This window comes from Carassius carassius, chromosome 49, assembly GCF_963082965.1.
Source record: "Carassius carassius chromosome 49, fCarCar2.1, whole genome shotgun sequence".
Classification (NCBI taxonomy): domain Eukaryota; kingdom Metazoa; phylum Chordata; class Actinopteri; order Cypriniformes; family Cyprinidae; genus Carassius; species Carassius carassius.
This window is the reverse complement of record NC_081803.1, coordinates 7452655-7475854: the sequence shown is the minus strand read 5'-3', so window position 1 is coordinate 7475854 and position 23200 is coordinate 7452655. Positions and strand designations below refer to the sequence as shown.

The following is a 23200-nucleotide window of genomic DNA, read 5'->3' as shown; positions in this document are numbered from 1 at the left end:
GTGTGGAGAAACACAGCATGGCCGTTTCCCGCTAAAGACGAAAGAACACAAGTTCTCTGAGTGCTTACCAAAACTCACTCAGGAAATAAATCTTCACTTAACATACTATCAGCTCGTTTCCTAAAATAGTACAGAACTCAACCAATTAAAACTGGAAACTTGGGAGACCACATATATTTCATGCGCTGGAGAATTTCCATTTGCTCTGCAGCTAAAATAAAGCTTCAGAGCGTCTTCATAGCAGGTCTGGGTGCTGTAGTTAATGTCAAGGACATTTGTCATTTTCCCAGTGTAGTATTAACTGAAGTGAAACTTTATTTATTCAGTTGAATTTGTTTCTCCCTCTCAAGCCCAGCGCTCTGGCCACCATCCTGCGAGCCACCACTGTGTCCGTACGTGGCCTTTCCTTCACCGGCTGAATGAACTCTGTATGGATGACATATCATCATTACTGTATACTACTGACATACAGATCAGTGCTTGTATGAATATTAAAAAAATTACAAATTAAATTACAATAATAATGTTTTTACTGTATTTTTAAACCATATGAACATTTACAAAAAAAGTACATTTTAAAAGGGCTTCTCAGGTGTCTAAGCCATTTCTTTTTTAAATGTGGACACTAATGTCTTCTAATGTGAATCCATCTTTGTGTAAAGCATCTTTTCTGTGGCTTTCATACCTGCACGTCTGGCTGCTTTCCACTTTGCTTTCTGGCTGCCCTCCTGCAGCGAGCGGGTCTTCAGGATGGGATGTTTAATGGAGAGAGCCTGTGTAGCTGAACAGAGCCAAAAATGGGTTTGTCAAACATAAGAAAATAAATCATCATAATTCTTGATTCCAGAATGGAAAAAACACAGCCTTATTAAAAGATACCTGCTGACGGACTTGAAAACACACCGAGAGCACGAGTGTTATCCACCCACTTGATCTTCAGCCCCCCGTCACTGGAAATACAAGCAGACAACGGTCACTTTATAGATCTGTATCGCTACTTTTTCTGTCACAATATAGAGGTGACTTATCACCTATAGTCAGCAAAGGCATCAAGGAGATCATCGGTTTTAAACATGGCGGGAAAGTCGTAGATCTCGATGACGTGGCCGAACTCCTGTGGGTCAAGCCAGATGTTTGCATAGGCAGGGAAATCACTGCAGGTGTTGAGTATGGTGATGTCCTCATGCTTGAGTTTGGCTTTGATCTAACCACCAAGAAGAATGAATGAGATGTGTGAGAACAGACAGAATAAAGTTGAGATGTATTCACAATCAAGTCATGATTCATCGATAAGTTTTGTAGTAATATTTATTCTAAATTTACAAAGATTTATGAACAACTGAAACCACACATACACAAAATCACATACTCTGCGTAGACTTACAAATGTGAAATTTTATACATGGATATTTCATCTCTATACTACTGTATTTTCCAGAATAGAACATATTATCATCTGAATGCGGTGTAACTACTATAAGGCAACATCAAGCAAGAAAATCATGACTTTTGGATTTGTGCTGAATTAAAGTTTTGTTTTTGCATTAAATTTTGTTTAGGTTTGGCATTTATAGTCCATTTAGTTTTGATTTGTGTTTGTTTTATACTTCTATTATTATTTCTGTTCCGAATATCCTTCAATTTAAAGGATTTATTCCGGAGTGAAACGAACTAAAATACATGTTTAATGTGTTTTTATCAATGTTTTTTTTAATTTACCATTTTTTTTCACGTTTGCTGAGAGTGATGTAAGGCTGTAGAGGAGAGCTGTACGGAAAGATCTTACGTGGAGATGGTTTGGGGGTTTATGCAAGTAACTAACCTTGGGCCCACAGTCACTCATTTAGATTACTTGCAATTCAATAACATTTAGATCAAGGTCCAGAATAAATTCATTGGTTGTGAATCAGGTGGACATTCTACTGTGCGTATGAATACGAAATGTACGAATAATCCATGCAATTATAAGTGAATGATACCCATTAAGTAACAATACCTCCGAGAGCAGACTTTCATCAACGACCTGCTGCTGAAGTGTGGCATCAGCGGGAAGGAACGCGTTGTTGACAAATATTTCATCTGTTTCGTCTTCTAACTTCAAAGCGCTAAAAAAAGTCACAGTCTGGTCCCAGGCTGCAGGCCACGGTGACGGACCCGACCTTGAAAGCTGCACAAACTCCTCATCACCCAGAGCCTGGCCAGTGCTGTCCACCTCTGGCTTCTGATTGGCTACAAGCGGTTCCTTAGTAACGTCAGAGCAGGATTCCTCAGATGATACCTTAGGATTTGGATGTTCCAGATCTATCTTATGTCTCGCAGCACGCGGAATGTAAACAGCCTTGTCTGGCCGTCTGGCTCTCTGTCTGCTGTTGAAGCTGGGCTCCAGTGAGCGCGTGTTCCTGTTGTTCTCCATGTCTCTGTCCCGACTGCGTGCTCGCCCATGGGATCTGCCCTCCACATCTCTCTGGTCTTCTTCTGGCAACCTGTCAGATGCACCACACACTGCTGGCTTACGTGCAAACTGTAGTTTCTTACTGATTCCAAACTACATGACAAAAACTGTAGTTTTTAAGGTAATATAATCAGACTACTCATTGATTGTAATTAGAAAAAGTCAATATATTTTAGTCGGTTATTAACAACATGCACAAAACGGGCTTAGAGAAGCGTCTGCTGGGGGGTTCATGAGGTTAAATTAAAATAATTTAAGAAAAACAATCAAAAATCTTTTATTTGATTGTTTTCTTGTCATGTGCCCATTAACCAACGTCAAAGAACAGTGAACATGCTATTGTGTTAACTTAATTAACTCAATACCTTAAAATCTCAGGTGGTACTTCAAGTAAATATATTTTAGGCTCACAAAAAAATAACCTGATTATTTTTTTTTTTTTTTTTACTTTATTTTGTTTGAAAGACAAAAGCCTTCCAAAGACAGTAATACATGGTTAAATAACCCACTGAGTGATTATTCAAAGGTGTTCATCAGCAGCATGTTGAAATGCTAAGAAACCTTGTTAAAATTGAAATGATTTGTGTAAATCAAGTTGTCAGATGCAGTATAGCCTCTCAGTTCTCTGTGTAATAATAGCCACCTGACTAGTCTTTGTGGGAATACTTGCAAAACTGGAAGACTTTCTGAACTTATATAAACAGTATACTATTTAAGAAAGGAAGACTTAAAAAAAGATTATAAAGAAGAAGGAGAATCAATAAATAATAAATAAATAATATGCAATCAATAAAAAGCAATTGCAGCCTGATAACGAGTATCTTAAAATGTAATTACAATTTCTTAATTTTGGGAACCACAATGATGAGACACTAAAACTCTGGCAGCTTTACCTGAGGTCTGAACAGCACACTACAACTCTGCGGGCGCAGCCCTCGCCCACGGAGAAGGTGCTGAGGTTGGGATGATCCGCGCAGGTTTGGTGAATCAGAAAGCGAAGTCGGCTCGGGATAGGAGGGAAGAGTAGAATGCTACAGATCCGAATATTTCAATTAGACAATATGACTGGAAGCCCAAAGTACACATGCACAAAAGCCTTATATTCATACATAAATACACTGTATATGCTACAAGTAAAAGTCATTGGCACTATGTTAGGGTTGTTGTCAAGGCATTACAGTTGCTAGGGTGCTCTTAGTGTTTCTGGCATGCTGCTATGCGACTTGCTGTGGGGGTTACAGCTATGCTGTTACATACGGGGTTTTAAGGTGTTGCTGTGCAGCTGATAGGGTGTTCTGGGTGGCTGTTTATCAGCCCAAGTTGCTCTCATGTCCCTGTATGAACTGCTTGTTCAAATATCTATCATGAGCAACAGTATTGTCAAACATTTTAATAACGTTTGTAATCTTATCAGTGAAGGTGCTGCCAGTGTCCCTTCTTCAGATGTGTGATGAAATTACCTTTTGTGCTCATCTCGCTGTTCAAACTCATCCAGCTCCTCGAGGATTGTGTGGATGAATTCAGTCTCTTGTTTGGGGAGGTAACAGCCATTGACCCGAGGAAGAGCCAGCGTGCTAGAGGACGAGCTTTATCCGAGGAGACTCACAGGAGATGATTCAGTCTCCACACAGAAAAAAGAACAAACGTCGTATAACAGCAATATAAAGCTCTGTGCTTGTGTTCACTGCGACAAAATAGAAGCGGAGATTAAAATTAAACCTCAATTTAAAGCACTTATTTTATTGTCACCTGCTCAAGCATGAGTCAAATACAAACAACTAGGTTACTGTATATCAGGGGAGCTGAAGGACATTAAACATCTGAGCGTGAATCTAACCGCCTGAACATTAGCAACTTACGTTAGCTTAGCAAATCACTCTCGCGCAATTACAGTAAACGCGTTTCAGGAGGCGACTGGACAAATTATCTCATGCCGCTCTAAACAGACATTTAAACACGATTTAATCTCAGTTTAAACGACAACCGCTAACGCAGAAACAAGTAACAACCACTGTATTCGCTTCTTCGAATACCGTTTTGTGGCGGATGGCAAACCACTTCTGGTGCATTTACCGCCAACAAGTGGACTGGAGTATGACGCACTAATAAAAAAACTAATACACATTTTTTTGTCAGTCAAACCCCTTTGACTTAAAATATTTGAAGTACTCTACGATTTGAAGTTACAGTTGTCTGATGCCAGTTACTGGTCACGTGCAGGTAAACAAATTAAACGCTTCAAATTTGATTGTTCAAGTGTTTTATTTGAATTATACTTTTTAAATTGTATTAGCTCTTCAACTCCAAAAACCCTGGAGAAACTGAATCTTTATCGCATTTTAATATATTGATAAAAAAGTCCATGTAAATATTTTGTTACAATATAAATGTTTGTGTATTTATATATATATATATATAAATAAATATACACAGTACACACACATATTATGCAAACAAAAACGTTTTTGGATGCTATTCAGCACAATCATTTGTCAGCACTAATATATATATATATATATATATATATATATATATATAATGAAAACATTTCAGACAAAGGAATTAATTTGTTCAAGAAAACACTATTTATTGTACGATACATAGTTTAAATAAGTGTCAAAAGATTTTCAAAAAAGACATTATGATACAACACTGATAAAAAGATTTACGCAAAAGACAGTTTGACCTGACAGCAGTCTGAAACACAAGCTGGAGATGCAATATTAAATGCAAACCATGCCTTTTAAGGATTTATGGCATTTGTGTGTAATAAGGATTAACTCGCAGACCCCAATAAAAGTAAAGTAGTTGACTGGTAAATATAGTCAAATGTAGTGTGAAACAGCATGGAAGAATACACAAACTGTTTTTTGTAGAGGGAATGGAATAGAACAGTGACTTAAAGTAACTAAAACAATTACAGAAAATCATTAAATATAACAAACTATAACTATCAGTCTTAAATTTCCACATACACAAAACTGAAGCTTCTTCTTGAATGTTATGATCATTTTAACAAGCACAAATTAGAAAAGATTCCTCAAAAACAAATTTGAGTTTTTTGTCACAAAAGATCAGAATTATCAAGATGCAACTTTGAACATTGTGCACTTAATCTATACTTCCCATTCAAGACAAGTATATACAGAAAACAAGAGAAGGGAACGCACTGGAGCTGCAATATAAAATTACATGGCACAACATAGATTTAAAACAACTCAGATTAAGTTAGACATTGGAAAGCTGTTAACTGAGGGAAAGCTGGGTTGGAGAGTCTCACTAAGATACAGAATATAACCACTCTCTCCCTCTGTAAAATATAAAGTACAAAAAATAATGGATCAGTGGTCTGAAAAAAAAAAAGGTATACTATCTACATTTGAAGCAAAATGTTTGATATATCATGAGATGGAGAAGCAGGTTCTGAATCCAGCAGGCCAATAATCACGTTCCAAACAGGATCCTGCAGGAAGAAATAAAACCTTGCTTATTTTATGCCGGAGCGAGTAATTTTTTCAACTCGTAAGTGCTGCCATTTCTTCTGTATATGAAAAAATATCAAACAGCAAGCGAAACAAAGTCGCACTACTCATTTGAGCAGTGTGATTTGAATTCGCAGCAGAATGAATAAAGATTGCTGCGAGATCTAATGAAAAGCATTCAATTTCTGCACAGAAATCTCTGTTATAAACAGATCAAACGGCACTGACATAGAAAACCAGAAAATCAGGAACGCTAACTATAACCGTGGTCTTGTAGCAGAAATTGTTCAGGGTTTGTACAACCTTTTGAGAGATATTCAAGCAGCTTTCAGTTACTTTCAAGCATTTCACACAAATGTTTCCAGCACTTAAAAGCTCCAAAATCGTCCAATTTGAATGCTATTTTTAATGGGATGACCAAAATATACTGCAGTGAACAAAAAAAAAAAAAATCATCAAATCATCATAACCTGTAGATGGCAGCAGAGGAGAACTTATTGGCTTAATAGTCATATGTTTATAGTTTTTTCTTTATATTTTGGAATTATAAAATATATTGATATCCAATGGTCAAGAAATCAGATTGTCAGAGTTTTGCTTTTTTTGTGTATGAAAAGTTACAAAGTGCTTTTTGCTCATAAATGTGCAAAGGGCTCATAATCACTGAAGTTGTTGGTCAGTTCCACATAAGACTATAGAAGAATAATGGCACATTTAATAAAAGTACATCATATACCGTTTCTACATTAAAAAAAAATAGATTTTTCACATAACTGTTGTTAATAAAATTCATTTTGTAAGCTTTGAAACTAGAGCTTAGTGCTTTACTGTCAAACGTGTACTATAAACATGAAAAAAAAATTAATTTCACAAGAAAGGTAATTATATCATACATGTGCATATATATATATATATATATATATATATATATATATATATATATATATATATATATGCATGTATGTCATATCCATCTGAAATTATAATACTACTACATTTCTATGAGTAAGTCTATTTATCTATTATCTATTCTCATCAAAGCATTTGTCAGGAATACTGTTAAAATTGGGAAAATGTGGATTATTGCATTGCAGGCTGGTTTAAGGTGTGCCCCTGAATTTTCTGCTTGTGCTCCTAAAAATGTTTATTCAGAGGCTACAGTGCTGCTAGTAAGACTAGTTAGTCTGGAGCCCCGCATTGCACTAAATATATTGGATATCATCATATTTAGATTAAAAAAAACATTACCTTTGGTGTGTTTTATCTTGAACCAATACTTCTATCCTCAAAAATAGTGATCTCCACCTTTGATAACTCAAGTTAAGGAAATTAAGTGCTGTAAAGACTTTCAAAGGTGTTGCTGTTGTTTTTTACAATTCAAAGGTTTGGGGTAAGATTTGTGAAAAGTCTCTTATGCTCACCAAGGCTTACATAATAACATGTTTAAAAATACAGTAAAAGCAGTGATATTGTGACATTTTATTACAATTAAAGAAAATATTTTCTACTGAAATTCTTTTGAAATGTAATTTACTCCTGTAAAGGCAAAGCTGAATTCTCAGCTTCATTGCTCCAGTCTTCAGTGTCACATGATCCTTCAGAAATCATTCTAATATGGTGATTTGCTGCTCAAGAAACATTATTATTCTTATGATTTGAACTGCTTAATATGATGTTTCCACACGAGACAGAAAGAGCCGCACGGTGTAGGAAGGATACAACCCTGAGGCCCCTCTCTATGGGGTCAGTCAGGAGAAGCCCGAGAGGAGCGTAGATCTTCTCATTCTGCTCCTGGACGTACTTGGCAATCTTTTTCAGCACCTGAATAAATTCAACACACCAGTGAAATCCACATGGACAATGTGATGTTGATGATATCTAGTGCCTATCGCTCTATCATCTTACTTTCTCGTAGTGGGTCTCCATGCAGAGGAAGACTGTGTACGCAGTGAGACAGGCCAGACAGCCCTCCAGATATGACCTGCCGCCCAACTTCTCCGCCTCTGCATAGAGATTATTCAGGGTCTGTATGGTCTCCTCAAACTGCTGCTTGTTGATCTGTAACAACGACACAACTATCAATATTCAGAATCCATGAGCCAAAGCTTTAGACATATTTGACATCTGTAAAATGCAGATACGTGGTAAATGGTTCCTTTGTGTCCACACACCCTGCTCTCCAGCTCGGCCGGGAACTTGATCTGAAACTTGCAGATGGTTCCAGAGGTGTAGTCTCTCTGAACGAAAACCTTGGAGGCGACAGCTGCTTGCCGCAGGTCCTGCAAGCTGTGCGTCTGGGGAGGAAACCAGAGTATGGGTTATTAATAACAATACTTCGGTCCTCAAAAACAGTGAGCTCCATCTCTAAAAACTCAGGTTAAGAAAATTAAGTACTTTAAAACTGAAAGCGTTTTTCCCTGCAATATAGACATACACGTTGACACTCACCTATGAGATAATCTATGAAATATTCAATTTTATCACTCCAATAACCATTATCAGTAACTGATAACTAAACTGTTTTTCCCATGTCAAAATAATATGGAAAGTATTATATTTTTAATTATTTAAAAAAAAAATGCTCTCATGTTCACTTATGATACTAAAAGCAATAACATTATTAATAATACATTGTGAAATATTACAACGTTTTAAAATAACTTGTTTCTATCTGAATGCTTTTTAAAATGTCATTTTTCGTGACGTGAGCCGATTTTCAGCATCATTCCTCCAGTCTTCAGTGTCACGGGATTATTCACAAATCATTCTGATATAACGTTACTGATCAAATAACTTTTTGTTTTTAATTATCATCAAAGTTGCTTATTAAAAACACAGGAAATCATACCCAAACACAGAAACTGCACTCACAACGCCCTTGTAGCATCATAAAACGACTGAAATCTGACGACAACATGAAGCTCGTTTTAAACGGGGCAGCTTGTAGATTTATATGAGTGTACTGACAGTTAAAGAAAGGATCTGAATGTTAAAGTTGGTCATCTTCGTCGATATTTATCTTTGACGAGCAGTGAGCACTGGAGAAACGCTAACGAGTCAAACACTAACGCTCTTACATGGATAGTTGGAAAGCGAAACATTGATTATAACGCATTACTTCAGACGTCCATTTTTGAGAATGAACAAGAAGGAAAGTGTAATTCTATGTAGTTTTTATCCACGTACCTCCGCCATAGTTGCTGCTGCTCCTTTTCCTGTTATTCCAGCTCCTGTCCTCCACAAAACACAGTCCGGGAGGAACCTTTGCGTTTATTCATCAGTTCCGCTGCGACACCAAATCAAATACTTTAACTATTATGGAAAAAAAGATTATAATAAGATTTGTAAATCAAAGAGCAAAATTATATTTTTCATTTACATAAATTAGTAGTAAATACATTTTGATAATAAATAGATGTTGAAGCGGCTTGTAGGTATTTTATGAGTGAATCTGTTAAAAGCCTACTGAAGAGACCAGACATGAGCTACCCCCACAACTATGCCTACAGTGACAAGTACTTATTATAATAAAGGGAAATATGAGCAATATGAAATGCCTAAAATAGTCTAACAGACAGCAAAGGCAACAAAATTAAGGCTACATTTTGTATTTTATTTGTACATGTTAGGCAGCTAGCTAACGTTAGCTAGTCCATCTAATTTAGCATACACATACCTTTCATTTCAATTCTGTGCATATATACAGTGGAAAATGACATATTTAAACTTACTTGTTTAATTTTTTTAATGCTAGATTATAGTCCTAATCATGGTCTTTTTCAAAAAACATTAAGACATTTTTTGGTGAATTAAAAGCAAGCAGTAACTAATGTAACTGATATCAAAACAAAATTTCAGAAGCTTAAATTTATTTGAAAGAAAATAAAGTGAAATTAAATAAGCAGTTAACTCAAGCAAGAACATCCAGTCAGTATCAGCTAAGATGTTCTAAAAAGGCTAACATTGTATACTATAAAACTATATAAACATCACAAGCTAATACACAAGTATTAATACTAATTTAATACTTAAAATACTAATACACTTTAACAAGTGATTTTTATCTCTATATAGATATTTTTTTCTGCTCCTCTTCTTTGTGTCGCTTCCTGCCTTGTGCCCCTGATAATTAAATTTTTTCACTTTTTTTTGGAAATGATACTTTAAGAGCACATAAATGGCAAAACTATTTTAGATGTGTGCGCCATACATAATAAATGCCTTATGATGACGTATAATTTCATGACGAAAATGTTTAAACTATTCCAACAGGACATATTGTCAAATCTTATGATTTTCCGTTTATGTCAATTTTGTTTTATTCTAACATTATTTTAATTAGTTTGATGATAGATCAGTACTAAAATTAGGTTAAAAGTCAGAAATTATTTTGCTTAATATATGGGTGTAGGAGCACACGAGGGTCACAAGATCGCCCATGCCACGGGCCGGCCTTGACTGAGCCAAACCTAAAGGAGAAATGGTTAAAGCCTAAACCAGCTCTCTCTCCTTGTCTCCATCTGTGTTTTTGAAATCATACTTGGATGACTTACACAGGGTGACATACAACAGAGATAAGTCTTCTTGATTGAGAACGCAAGGAAACGCACCTATTTTACAGCAGTGGTTCAGTTAGCCTTACATGATGAATGATACATCAGTGAGGTCATCCATTCCTTAAGTTTTCACCATCACTCAGTTCCTTAGACGTGCGGCACTGGATAAACTCAGTATGCACATAAAATAAGCTTGTAGTCCACCTTGACAGGCTGTGAGATCTGTGCACCGGTTTGTCAGAGCAACAATATTTTGTAAAAAATAGCAATAATATTTTAATTTTATAACTATTCTGAGTGGTTAAGGTTTGCTGTAAGGGCACTTCATCTGCAGTTTAAGAGACAAGAGCGTTTGTTTAAACGGTTGTTTGATTCACACATCAGCGTTTTTGATCAGTTTCAAATGAGGAAACTCCAGCACTCTAATTAAGACCAGAATTGAAAAGTATTTGTAAACATTCTTGTCTATGAAACACTGTTTTTTTCATTAGTCCATGCCTCTGTGTTGTTGCAGTTTATTAATCTTTTTTTCATTGCATGCATTAATTTAACCTGGACAGTGTTATTTTAGTATCATTTATATACTGTTAATTTGTTTGTGTGTGTGTGTGTATATATATACTGTGTGTTTTTGTAAGTTTGTGTATATATATATATATATATAAATTTGTCTATATGATTTTTTTTTAAGTTTGTTATTTTATTACTTCAGTGAAAATAAGTTTTATAATATATATTTTTTTATATTTTATTTCAGTTAATGTTTATTAAGTAATGTTTAATGATTATTCAAGTAATGAACTTTTTTATGATTTAGTTCTTATAATAATAACACTCATTTGGGTGAAATAAGTTTAGTTCATGTTTACTTTTTAATTAAAATATTAAGAATTCATTAGGATATTTAAACATTAATTCAGCAAAATAAAAAAAAAATATATATATTTTTTTCTACAAAAATAATGACCTGTTGGAGCAGTGAAGTAATGTTTAACATGCTTTACTATATTGGGGAACTATCGGTTTTAGAATTGAATTTATTGACTACGGTTCTATGAAGAAAACTATTATAAAATACCCCAAAACACAACTCAGTCCTTAATCATTAAAGGATTCTTTATAGTGTTCTGCAACTTTATTTATATTTCACCAATGCAATCAGGGGAATAGAAAATATGTTTAACCAATAGGACTGCTGTATAAAATATCAGGAAAATATGTGATTCCAGCCAAGTCATGAGTGGAGACATTCATAAATCTTTGAATGACCCTTATTTATACATGCAGTCCTCTAAGATTCTTACAACAGGTGGTCTCACTGGAAGGATACTTCTGCTACCACTAAAGATCTTCTAGTGTGGAGAAATGACGGGTAAACACATCATGATTACATAGATCTAAGTGTAATTCAAACATATTAAGTGATGCAGAGTTTGGCATCCCATGATAGCATGGGGTCACTTCATTATGAACATTGTGAAATAATTGTGTGGTTATGAAAGCCAGTACACAGCTGCAGTAATGTGAGAGAGGAAATGCCCACATTGGCGTTTAATGGTTGAAGTTATATTTGGCTAAAAGCTGCTCTCAAATCATTGTGAAAAGCAAAGGAGATGCAATGCAGGGCATCTCGCAAGCATCTGCATCCCAGTCCAAGACACCCAGCCAAAAGTCGCAAATGCTTAATTATAATTTCTAAATAATGTGTCTTTGTAGCAATAGAGCCATCCGGGTGTTATTGACCGACTTGACAATCACTGTTATAAATCAGACTGTGGAATTTTTATAGAATTAGATCAGACATTTCACAAATGCACCACTGACACACTCCATACAGCCATTTTCACTTACATTTTATGAGTCTGTGTTACACTAAAGGTTTTCAAACCGAAGCCTCTTAAAGAAATGCAGCTGTTCAGACGCCAGTTTTGCCATTTCTACCAAGATGGTTTCCCCAAAAATGTTCCCCCAAAAATAAAAGTTCACTCACTGTCAGGTCATTCAAGATGTAGATGGGTTTGCTTCTTCGTCAGAAGAGATTTTGAGAAATGTAGCATTACATCACTAGCTCACCAATGGATCCTCTGGAGTGAACACACACACACACACACAAATCTATTCATGGAGTGTTTTGAGTGTGACTGACTGACCTTTTATGTTTTATTTATTTATTTGAGCTCAGGTCTCTCATGAACTAGTTTAACTTGTCAAAAAAATTAAACAATTTTACAACAATTACATTAATTCAATATATTGTTGGTTATAGTCTACACTATAATTGTGAATGCATAAATCACCCTCTTAACATCAGTGTCAAATATAAAGAACTTAATATCTTTCTAGTGATGCCCAATTCGCGAATGAATCATTCTTTTGAATCGGATCTTTATATTAAAAAATCTTTCGATTAGTAGGCACATGGGGTTAATGAAATATTTTAGCCCCTTTGCATGAGGAAAAAAAAAATGTCGAGCATATTGAGCAATCTTCGCGTTAAGCCAAGCCGGATGAATTACCATTGGTTGTTTCACCTTCAAGCGCGCTCATTTACTCTAGCGCCGCGCAACCGAACGGCAGCGCGCGACACTCTCTCTCATATCAGGACTGTGGAGAACGAGGACGCCAAAAAACCCAGTTAGTGCAGCTCCAGGGCTGGACTGGGACAAAAAAAGGGCCCTGGCATTTTTGCTCAGACCGGCCCACCACAATCGGTCGGACATAACTAACCAGTACACGATCCTTGTGGTCCCTGTAGATATGCATATCTACCGTTCCATTCCCAAAAACCCCTACAAACTTGAGAATAAGGTTGTCACGATATTAGATTTTTCATATCACGGTTATTGTGGCCATAAGAATTCGCGATATCGATATATCGTGATATCTATAGAAACATTGGGGGGGGGGGTACTATCAAGTTCAACGGTATGATGAATAAATATTAATGGTAACACTTTACAATAAGATGTCATTTATTAACTAACATGAATGAACAGTGAGTGAACAATACATTTATTACACAATTTATTAATCTTTGTTAATGTTAATAAAAATAGTTGTTCATTGTTCATGTTAGTTCACAGTACATTAATGTTTACAAACACAACTTGAGATTTTAATCATGCATAAGTAAATGCTGAAATTAACATGAACCAAGATTAATAAATGCTGTGAAAATATTGTTCATTATTATTTATGTCATTTATATGTGTTAACTTATGTAATTAACTAATGAACCTTATTGAAGAATGACCGCAGATGAGGCATTAAGTGCATGGCACTGAAACCAACTTAACATTTTACAGAGTTTAATGTAGAAATGTGGTCGCTCAGTTTTTCAAGATCAGTTTTAATCATGTAACTGTTAATAGATTTGAACGAAGAAATAAAGTGTTACTCCACACAGGCGACAGATTATGTTGTCTTATTATAATGTTCATTCATTTAGGTAACATTAAATCATCACACTATCCTCCTGCACCCGCCCTGATTAACACTCCCTCCCTGTTAATCATGTAGCTACCATGCTTACCATTTCTATTACACTCTTCTGCTCACTCTGTCCCTCCTTGACTTCACTATCAGACACCTGGTCCTCTGCCTGGGTGCCGCCGGTGCCGCTGCCATGGCTAGTCACCTCTCCTCCATGTGCTATGTTCACCTGTTTTTGCAAAATGTCGTCAGGTACTGTAGGCTTGGAAATTGAAGCTACAGCACTAAACATGGCGGTTATTTTTGCACATGTTGAGGCATCAACCTCTAGAATTTTAATTTTTTGGCCCGCAACTTCTCCGCAAACACTTTGCACTTTTGTTTCTCCATCCTAAATCCACAGATTTCTGGCTCTGAGCCACTGACTGAATCTGACACAAGAAACATAGGGGGAGGGGTGAAGCCTGTTAAGAGATGATTGGGCCAGCCCAGTGTCAGTATGTAAAATGTACCAATGGGCCGCTGTCCCTGCTTTATGGGCTGGTCGTTGGCCAATTAAAAAAAAATATATATATATATTATATCGACCGGCCCCCAAGTGCTTCGGCCCACCGGGCATTTGCCCGGTATGCCAGATTACCAGTCCAGCCCTGTGCAGCTCTAATGCAAAGACATACTCCCGAAGCCTCAACAGTCAACGCAGGTGGATATAACTGTTATATTTTCTCCACGTGCCATGAAGAACCTTCTCCCCAAGCTGTGGATCTTCATCGCTCCAGTTGTCTTCCTCCCTTCGCTCGTCGCCGAGGATTATTACATCACATGGAGACCGGATTTATGGCCAAAAGACGACAAAAACTACCAGTGCATGGACATTCCCGAGGACCTGAGGTTGTGTTTTAATGTGGGCTACCACCAAATGCTGCTTCCCAATTTGCTGGAGCATGAAACCATAACTGAGGTGAAGCAGCAAGCGGGCAGCTGGGTTCCTCTGGTGCACAAAGCCTGTCACCCCGGCACGCAAGTGTTCCTCTGCTCGCTCTTCGCCCCCGTGTGCCTCGAGAGACCCATATATCCGTGCCGCTGGCTGTGCGAGGCCGTCCGGGACAGTTGTACCCCTATAATGCAGGCGTTTGGGTTCCCTTGGCCTGAAATGCTCAACTGTGACAAGTTTCCCCTGGGCGACGTGTGCATTTCTATGAACACCACCAGCAGCAATGATACGGATACATCTCCAGGTGTGTAGCTATTGTAGCTGTATGTCATTTGACTGAATTTCCCATTAGCTTTTTTTTTTTAATCGTACTAAAAAAATAAAATTATATATATATATTATGCAAATATAAATGGTCATAATCGCTAGTTTATCTAAAATATAATATCGTTTTTATGTGGTGTCTTCACAGTTCTCATATACGTTTCTGTTTACTATTTTACTGATTTGTTTAAATTTTGTTACTGTTATTTAAAAATGTGAAAATTCTAAGAATCACTGGGTTTAAGTTTTGATTTGTGTATGGCTGGATAAGGCTGATCGTTTAAGATGCATGAAGAATTATGCATTACAAACAAATAAACAAAAGCTAATAACATGTATTTAGTTCTTAATTAACATGACATTGTTAAAATCAATTACATTTTTTAATCAAGTCATAACCTGCAGTGATACATTTGTTGCAACTTCTCATCATTTTGAATTTGAAATGTAAAAAAACAAGTTGAAAAAGGATAAATGAAAGGAAAAATAATTCTGATGAACAAAAAACTAAACACACATAAACACAGTATCAAAATAATACATTGATGATGATGAATATTATTATTAAATGTACTAAGGTTTTTAGTTTTAAAATAATTAAACATTTACAAAATTTACAGATCAATTTATAATCTTGCAATTGCTTACATTTCAAGTTGATAAGCAAGCATAATATTTTTTGTTTTCTTTTTTGAAGGTGCCACTTCTGTGTGTCCACCATGTGACAATGAGATGAACACCGATGGAATTCTGGAACACATGTGTGCCAGTGAATTTGGTAAAGAATTTTTAATGCAACATTGTTGTCTCAGTATTTAAAAAATCACCCTAAACAAAATTTCAGTTCAGATTGCATCCGAGTTATTAGTTTAAATATGTAGTCTATTTATATTAAATTCAACATAAATAAAGAAAACATAAATAAGTTTAATTAGTGAGATCTTCCAGTTCCAGTTTATTGTCTATTATATTTAGTCTTTATACCAACAAGACAGAAATTATAAACTTGTAAACTGACTACAAAGTCAAAATCTACTGAGTTCTGAGCCATTTTGAAAATGAGTCCTTATATAGCCTATTATGGAAATCTGGCTAAAGCATATTGAAATGCACTTCAGATGTGAAGGGCTTTGGCACAGATCTTTTCAAACAAACAAATCAATCACTGAAAAACATATCTTGTTCCAAACACTTTTCGGCATACTGCTACTAACGCAAGTGATTTCAGAGCGCTTCATTGGCCAGAGCTTAATGACTTCAAGAGAACCAAATTTGATCGGCTGATTCCTGTCATTGTGATTCTGCCCAGGTCCAGGTTTTTAGCCCACACATTTGTTTCCAATAATATTGTTGCCTGAAAAAATATTTCTAATATTACTGTCTAGCTTTCCACTCCTTAAATCTGTTTCTCTCTTGAGACAGTAAGAATGTTGTAGTGCTGCTTAAACATAACAACATGTGTGACCACAGTACAGATAAACACTGAATATTGTGCGTTCAGTATTGTTTACAACTGAATAGGTCTTTTTTGTTGTTGTTGTTCCATTCCCATTGTTTTGTTTCTGAATGCAACTCAGCATGGTCAAACCTTTCTTCTCCTTGTATATTTCCAGAATTGATTGATTGATTTATTCTTTGTAGAACAACATGCTAGTATTAGTATAATAGTTGATTATTAGATTTCAACAGCGAATGGAGTTATTTAGATTTATAAAAAGAAGAGCTACTTGAAAGTGCTGTTTCTAACCAGTGATGTGGTCAGAATCCAGAAGTTCTTTTTTTAAGGGTCTGAGATGTTGTCAAAGACAGGAAGTTTGCCACTGGCAAGAATTTCATGGGACCTTTTATTTTTTACGGCAAGCTATCAAGCACCAACCCAACAAAGGCTTTTTCTAGTCATTAGGATGACTGTCTATGTGTAACACTGTAAAATGTGGAAATCAAAATATAGAATTTTCTTTTAACCTTAAACGGGTTGATATTTCTACCTAATCTTAGCTTTAAAGAATTACTTTTGTTGTTGTAAACCAATTTAGTCATGTTGATTCAGCCATAATAAAACTATACTTAATTATTATATTAAATACTTTTTTAACATAAAACCAAATGAAGTACATTTCAGTTTACCAGAAATTTTATGAAGTTTGCTTATGTTAATGTTTCTAGCGAAAATGCTTATAATTAAAATTAAAAGCTTGTTTTATTTTGAAAGTATAAATTCAAAACATGAATAACATTAAAAAAAGATATCGGTTTAAAACATTTGTAATCTGGCTAATTTTTTTTTTTTTTTTTAACCATTTTCCATCCATTGCACTAGAACAAGATGTTTTTTTGCAAATAAAGCTTCAGGGGATAAAAAAAATTTTGCAGCTCAGTGGATCATGTCCTAGAGTTTAAAAGTTAGTACTTAATGTGTTTGATAGATGTTCTGTGTTTTTAGTAATGCTAAACATTGTTATCCACAATCCACATCGGCAAGAACCAATTTAAAATGCTTAAATTCTTTCATAATGCAGTGCTTGGATAGCCAGTGATTTGAGGAGTGCCTCAGGGATCGGTAAAAAGACCTTTTTTGTTTTAACATAATTGATTGAGTAAGTTTAGGAGAAAGTGTGCAGACTCTTTATTGATCTTGGTTGGATTTAGAATTTGATTCGTACCCAAGAATCGTATCCTCACACACCCTGGACGATATTGCGATATAACACATTGCACCATCCAGCTTTGCACAATTAGTACAGAATAGCATCTGAAAGACATAAAATAGAATGAGTTCTTGGTTAAAATGTGACAACAGATGATGAAAAACAGCCAAGTGTTCAGCATCTCCATGGCAAAGAAATACAACTATGACCTTAAGCAGAAATACTTAAAATATTTGCTTATTTTTTATATATATATAAATGTTTTAACTTGCATAACTGTTTTAGACATAACATAAGAACTTCATAGGTGTGCAAAGAAATTGTCTCACTTAAACTTTCATGAACATTAATGACTTCTCAAACTTACATTTTTCTGTTTGTAGCAATCAAGACGAAGATTAAGGAAGTCAAAATAGACAACTTAGATCGAAAAGTCTTTCTGAAAAACAAGAGGAAGGCGGTGAAGCTTGGAACTCTGAATAAGCAGGACCTTAAGAAGCTTGTGCTTTACCTGAAAAACGGAGCAGACTGTCCATGCCAACAACTGGAAAACCGAGCGAGCAACTATTTAATCATGGGCCGGAGTGTGGGGAAACAGTATATATTGACAGGCATTCATAAGTGGGACAAATCTAGCAAAGAATTTAAGACGGCCCTTAAAAAACTTAAAAGCCTCAAATGTTCAGCTTTTGAGACAATGTTTAAGTGATTTTTGATCAACTGGTTACTAATCTTTGTGAACATCCCATTATAACATATTACTTTTTGCATTACAGTACAGTATATAAAGGAACCAAAGAGGCCACAATCCAGCTTGCAATTTAGTTCAGATTTTAAAATATTGTTGAACATTTCTAACCAATCCCAGTTAAAAAAGTTATACACAGCTATTTGCATTCCATTATGCTTCAAGTCAGTTGAGTGAGTTCTGCTTTTGCACACACTGCCTTTTTATATATATATATTGATGTTTTCATGGTAGAATAATATCTACATCCATGCAATCTGTTAATAATGTTTGTTTATTAATATTCGTCACAGTTATCAGGTACTCAGTAAAATACATAACATCTTACACAAAAAAGTTTTTTTTTGACAGTTTGACAGTTTTGCATAGGATGCAAATCACAATTAATCATACAGTGGAAGGCGTCCTATAGCATGCCTGAGCACTTGCACAATGCACTGTAATCATTCAAGATTAAAACAGAAAATATTTTTAATATAATTGACTGCTCTCTTTATTACATACTGTGTATCAGTGAATGCTTTAAGAAAAAAAGACAAGTAGCAGTTGTGACCTGCCAAGCAGTCCAGCTTTAACAATCACATGCTGTGAAATCACTGCAAAATAATCACTATGAATCAGATCAGATTAGAAAAATTTCAGACTCTGCATGTTCCCTGAATAAGCAAACAGCCAGACAAAGTGTTGATCTTGTATAGACAGATCAGAGATGTTTGTTTTGGATTGAGGGAATGATTTGGACATATTTCTCTCCCAGCTTTCTTGATGAAAGGCAATTTGAAGGTTTTTTTTTTTTTTTTTTTTTTGAGGAGAGTTAATACTATATTTTGAGTCAAAACCAAATGATTATATGATAAATTATAGTTTATAGTAAATGATCCAAATGATTTTATAAATAAATGAACAAATGGCAACTTCTGCTTGCACCTTCTGGAAAGAAACTCCGATCTAACCAGTTACTCCCAATTAATTAATGTTTTGTATGTGGACCATTGACACTCCTAATTGAGATTGTAGCGTGTCAATGATCAAATTGAGAGATATGTGGTGGTAATGCACTTAAAAGTCTGCGATCCGCCATAAAGCAAGAAGAAGCCCCCTCATGCGCCTGCTTCTGAATGCGCACAACAGAACGTGCTTATGAGAGTTAACATTGGCATTTCAGACATTGCGTGAATTAGAGGTAAAAGAAAATAACATCAATGTATCGTCACAAGCTGCAGGGTTTAATTTGGTTTTGTTTGTGCATGGTTTTTTTTGTGTATGTTTTAGCCGTTTTTCGCTTTCACCTACATTATAAGACTGATAGACTGCAATGGTTTGAGCTAAAAATCTTGGTTTGTTGCCTGCTGAAGAAACAAAGTCACAGATCTTGGATGCCTTGAGGGTAAGTAAAATTTTCATTTTTGGGTGAACTATCCCTTTAAGAGAAAATAAAATGAGAAAAAATGCAACAAAATTAATAATGAAATAATAAAACAAATCTTTGACGTCATCTATGCTAATATACTTCAAAAAATTGAAAACTTTGATGTTTAAAATTAATTTATTTCTCTTAAGGAAAAACTGACCAAAATATCAATGACTCATCCTGAACTACACTGATTTTTGTCCAATCAAATGCTCTTCTGAGTGAGAATGTGCCTGATGACTAGCATGCCTCCAACTAGCAAGTAGCAAATTATGGTTCATGGCTGTGACGCAACCACGGTTATCCAAACAAGCTTTGTGAAATACAGCAACTCAACAAAGCAAACTGCAAGGTTTTGGACTGAGGGCATTCTCCTGAGAAAACATCTGTGTTGTAATGCCGGCCAATCAGTAATGCCCTTGATATGGTTTAAGTGCTCTTATTTGTGGCTGATGAGCTGTGAAAGAGTAAGATCTGTTATAGACTATCATGCTCCAACAGGCCAGGCCTTGAAATGACCTGCTTACTGCTCCTGAAAAGTCTCAAAACGCTCGCTTTCATCCATCTGATTTAGTTGGAACAAATTTCAGTTTTCATGATTTCAGTAAAGGACTGCATATGTTATCAGAGTCATGCAAGAGTCTGAGAGATTTAACGTCAGCACATCAGAACAGTTGAAAGATGTTGAGCAGATAGCTCCACATGACTCGCATTGAGTGATGCCATAGTGTGTGAATGTGTGTGTCTGATATTGCCGTTGGCACTACACCTGTTTACATTCCCAGCATCATAAAGTGTGCAACAGCGATAGCATCAGATTCAGATAGTGCTGCTGTTGACAACATGCCTTTGCAAATGAATCTGCCATGAAATCATTCTAGTCTGAACACACAGGTGCTGCTTTTAAAGAGCATAACGTGGCCATGTTTGTGTCGAGGTGGGTGGCCATGTAAAGCTTGCAAACACTGTTCATTTCACAATATACAAACGTATAAAAAACTTAATAAAAAAATATATTATATTTTTAAAATGATTATTATGATAGCCTAGTTGCACCACATTCGAAAATAAATAAATAATGCTTTGGTAAAGCATAATTATGGCATAAAAAAGACATAATTAGGATATAAAAAATAATGAGATACTTCATGATTATGAGATAAAAGGTTTAAAGTATAAGATACTAAGTCATAATTATGATGAAAATTTCTACATTTTACCTCATAATTTGACTTCCTCGTAATTTCTAGTGTTTATTTCAAATTCAATATCATTTCTATTTTTTATCTTGATTTCAACTGTCATCATTTCAGCTTTTCTTATATTACATTTTAATATTTCATAATTATGACATTTTATCTCATTAAGTTCATTTAATCGTATAATTAATTATTACTCAGTGTCATTTTTGTAAATTTTTAGCTTATAGTTTCGATTTTGTCATAATTATCATAAAAATACGATATATATATATATATATAATATTAATAATAATAATAATAAATGTAATGTCTAATCAAACTGTTTTCTGTCAAATTATGCAAATAAAGTGCATTTAAGATACATAAAATGCAAGCTTTGAAATTGGCCTTAGCAAGACAGGATTTAACACAAAATGTAATTTACAGCAGCATCATTTGCTTCCCAGAATGCTTCTAATACTATACATCAACTGAAATGTGGTGGAAATTGTCAGACAAGAAAGACAAGAAAGAGGTTCATCTGTGACGTATGTGTATGCACTGTTGGATATTGTTAAAAGACAAATTAATACCAAAAATATGAGCTTTTGAACCCTGTCCCATAGATTTCTAAATGCATTTTTTTATGTTTTTACAAACTGAGGGATGAGTTGATATTGTTTGTGGTAATCGCCAACATGCCACAGATGTTGTCCATAGAGCTTAACTTGTACTGAACCCATTGCATTCCTTTAAAACTGTTTAGTTACTTTTGAAGACCCCCCAACCTTTTGTTTTGACATCCTTTCAGGGTGATTCAAGCTGAAATCAAACCATCTGCAGCGAACACGTTTCAAAATAAATCCATACATGGCAAATGGCAAAAACCCTGAGTGCGTGTAACCCCCAGGAGAAGCTGACCGATCCCAGCTCATGCAAAAGTGTAGCGATGGTTTATCCAGGTTAAGCAAATAGCTGTGTTTTGTGCTCTGGGATGACATTGCCTGCCAGACTCTATGGGATGATCATTAGAAGCAGCTGTTGGCTTTTCTTCTGCATATTTCCCAGTTTCATTGAATGAAAAAGACTTGCGTTTTTGTCTTTAGCCTTGAGGGGAAGAAAGCCTATTAAAAGCCATAAATAATATGATGCTCTCACAGGATAGCATCTGAGGTAAGATGGGCTCTGCGGTTAACATACTTCCACATGGGGTTTGGACTAATGTTCTCACACATGCCAACTGTGAATCCTGCCAAATGGGATGCGTAGACTCTGAATTTTGTGCCGTCACTGTTCCTAATTCGATGATGAGGGTTTTTTCTTCCAGTCTTATTAAGAGTGCATTTAACCTATTTATATTAGCACAAAATTATTGCAACTGAAGTCCGTTTGCGCAATCCTTCTGATCTAGATTATCCCTAAACAGTTTCTTCAACATCTCACAGTGATATCTCTTGACTCTTGTGGGTGGGAGTGAAGGAATGCTGTCTGGTAAAGTACTTCTCGAAACTTTGGGTCCAAGAAATGTCCTTTGTAATCGAAGTGAATGACACAAGAATGATGTATTTCGAAATTTGCAAGAACATGATTGATATCTGGTACCTTAAAGGGAAAGTTCACCCAAAAATGTTAATTCTGTCATTACTCAGCCCTCAAGTTGTTCAGATTCTGAACCCGTGTGACATACATACTGCTTCTGGGAAACATCATCAGGTGGTGGATACATATGCACCAAAATCTTTCAATGTAAGTATGGGTGGTGAAAAAATGCTGGCATATTCTACAAGATGATCCGTCCCTAAATGATGATCCCCGCCCCTCCACTTATTGCTTACAAAAGATCCAGAAACATAGGGATCGACTAATTAGGGCTTGTTCCCCGAAGAAATCTACAAGCAGGACTCTTACAGGAACAATACCTCTTGGAAATGTATGTGGTAACTGTATTTATTGTCAATGCACCAAAAATATAAAGTATTTTGAACACCCTATTTATTTTTTTAAAGATAGACATATTAAAAGTGTATTACAT

General features: G+C 35.5%; 3 protein-coding genes across 3 annotated transcripts; 1 reads left to right on the top strand and 2 right to left on the bottom strand.

The window, feature by feature from the left end:
- Positions 1-24: 24 nt before the first annotated feature.
- Positions 25-4265, bottom strand: r3hcc1 (R3H domain and coiled-coil containing 1). Its single transcript, XM_059544723.1, has 8 exons — positions 4240-4265; positions 3913-4038; positions 3346-3483; positions 1997-2483; positions 1032-1204; positions 880-950; positions 686-781; positions 25-426 (listed from the first exon to the last, which is right to left on the bottom strand). Exons 1-8 carry the CDS (start codon positions 4263-4265, stop codon positions 323-325), a joined length of 1221 nt encoding a protein of 406 aa, XP_059400706.1. The 3' UTR covers positions 25-322.
- A 749-nt stretch (positions 4266-5014) lies between these two features.
- LOC132132505 (golgin subfamily A member 7-like) lies at positions 5015-9238 on the bottom strand. Its single transcript, XM_059544903.1, has 6 exons — positions 9121-9238; positions 8106-8228; positions 7840-7992; positions 7654-7755; positions 7183-7239; positions 5015-5915 (listed from the first exon to the last, which is right to left on the bottom strand). The coding sequence occupies exons 1-5, from the start codon at positions 9127-9129 to the stop codon at positions 7195-7197; spliced, it is 432 nt and encodes a 143-aa protein (XP_059400886.1). The 5' UTR covers positions 9130-9238; the 3' UTR covers positions 5015-5915; positions 7183-7194.
- Positions 9239-13113: 3875 nt separating this feature from the next.
- LOC132132635 (secreted frizzled-related protein 1-like) lies at positions 13114-18693 on the top strand. The gene is made up of 4 exons (XM_059545076.1): positions 13114-13128; positions 14571-15160; positions 15878-15958; positions 18212-18693. Exons 2-4 carry the CDS (start codon positions 14659-14661, stop codon positions 18535-18537), a joined length of 909 nt encoding a protein of 302 aa, XP_059401059.1. The 5' UTR covers positions 13114-13128; positions 14571-14658; the 3' UTR covers positions 18538-18693.
- The last annotated feature ends 4507 nt before the right edge of the window (positions 18694-23200 follow it).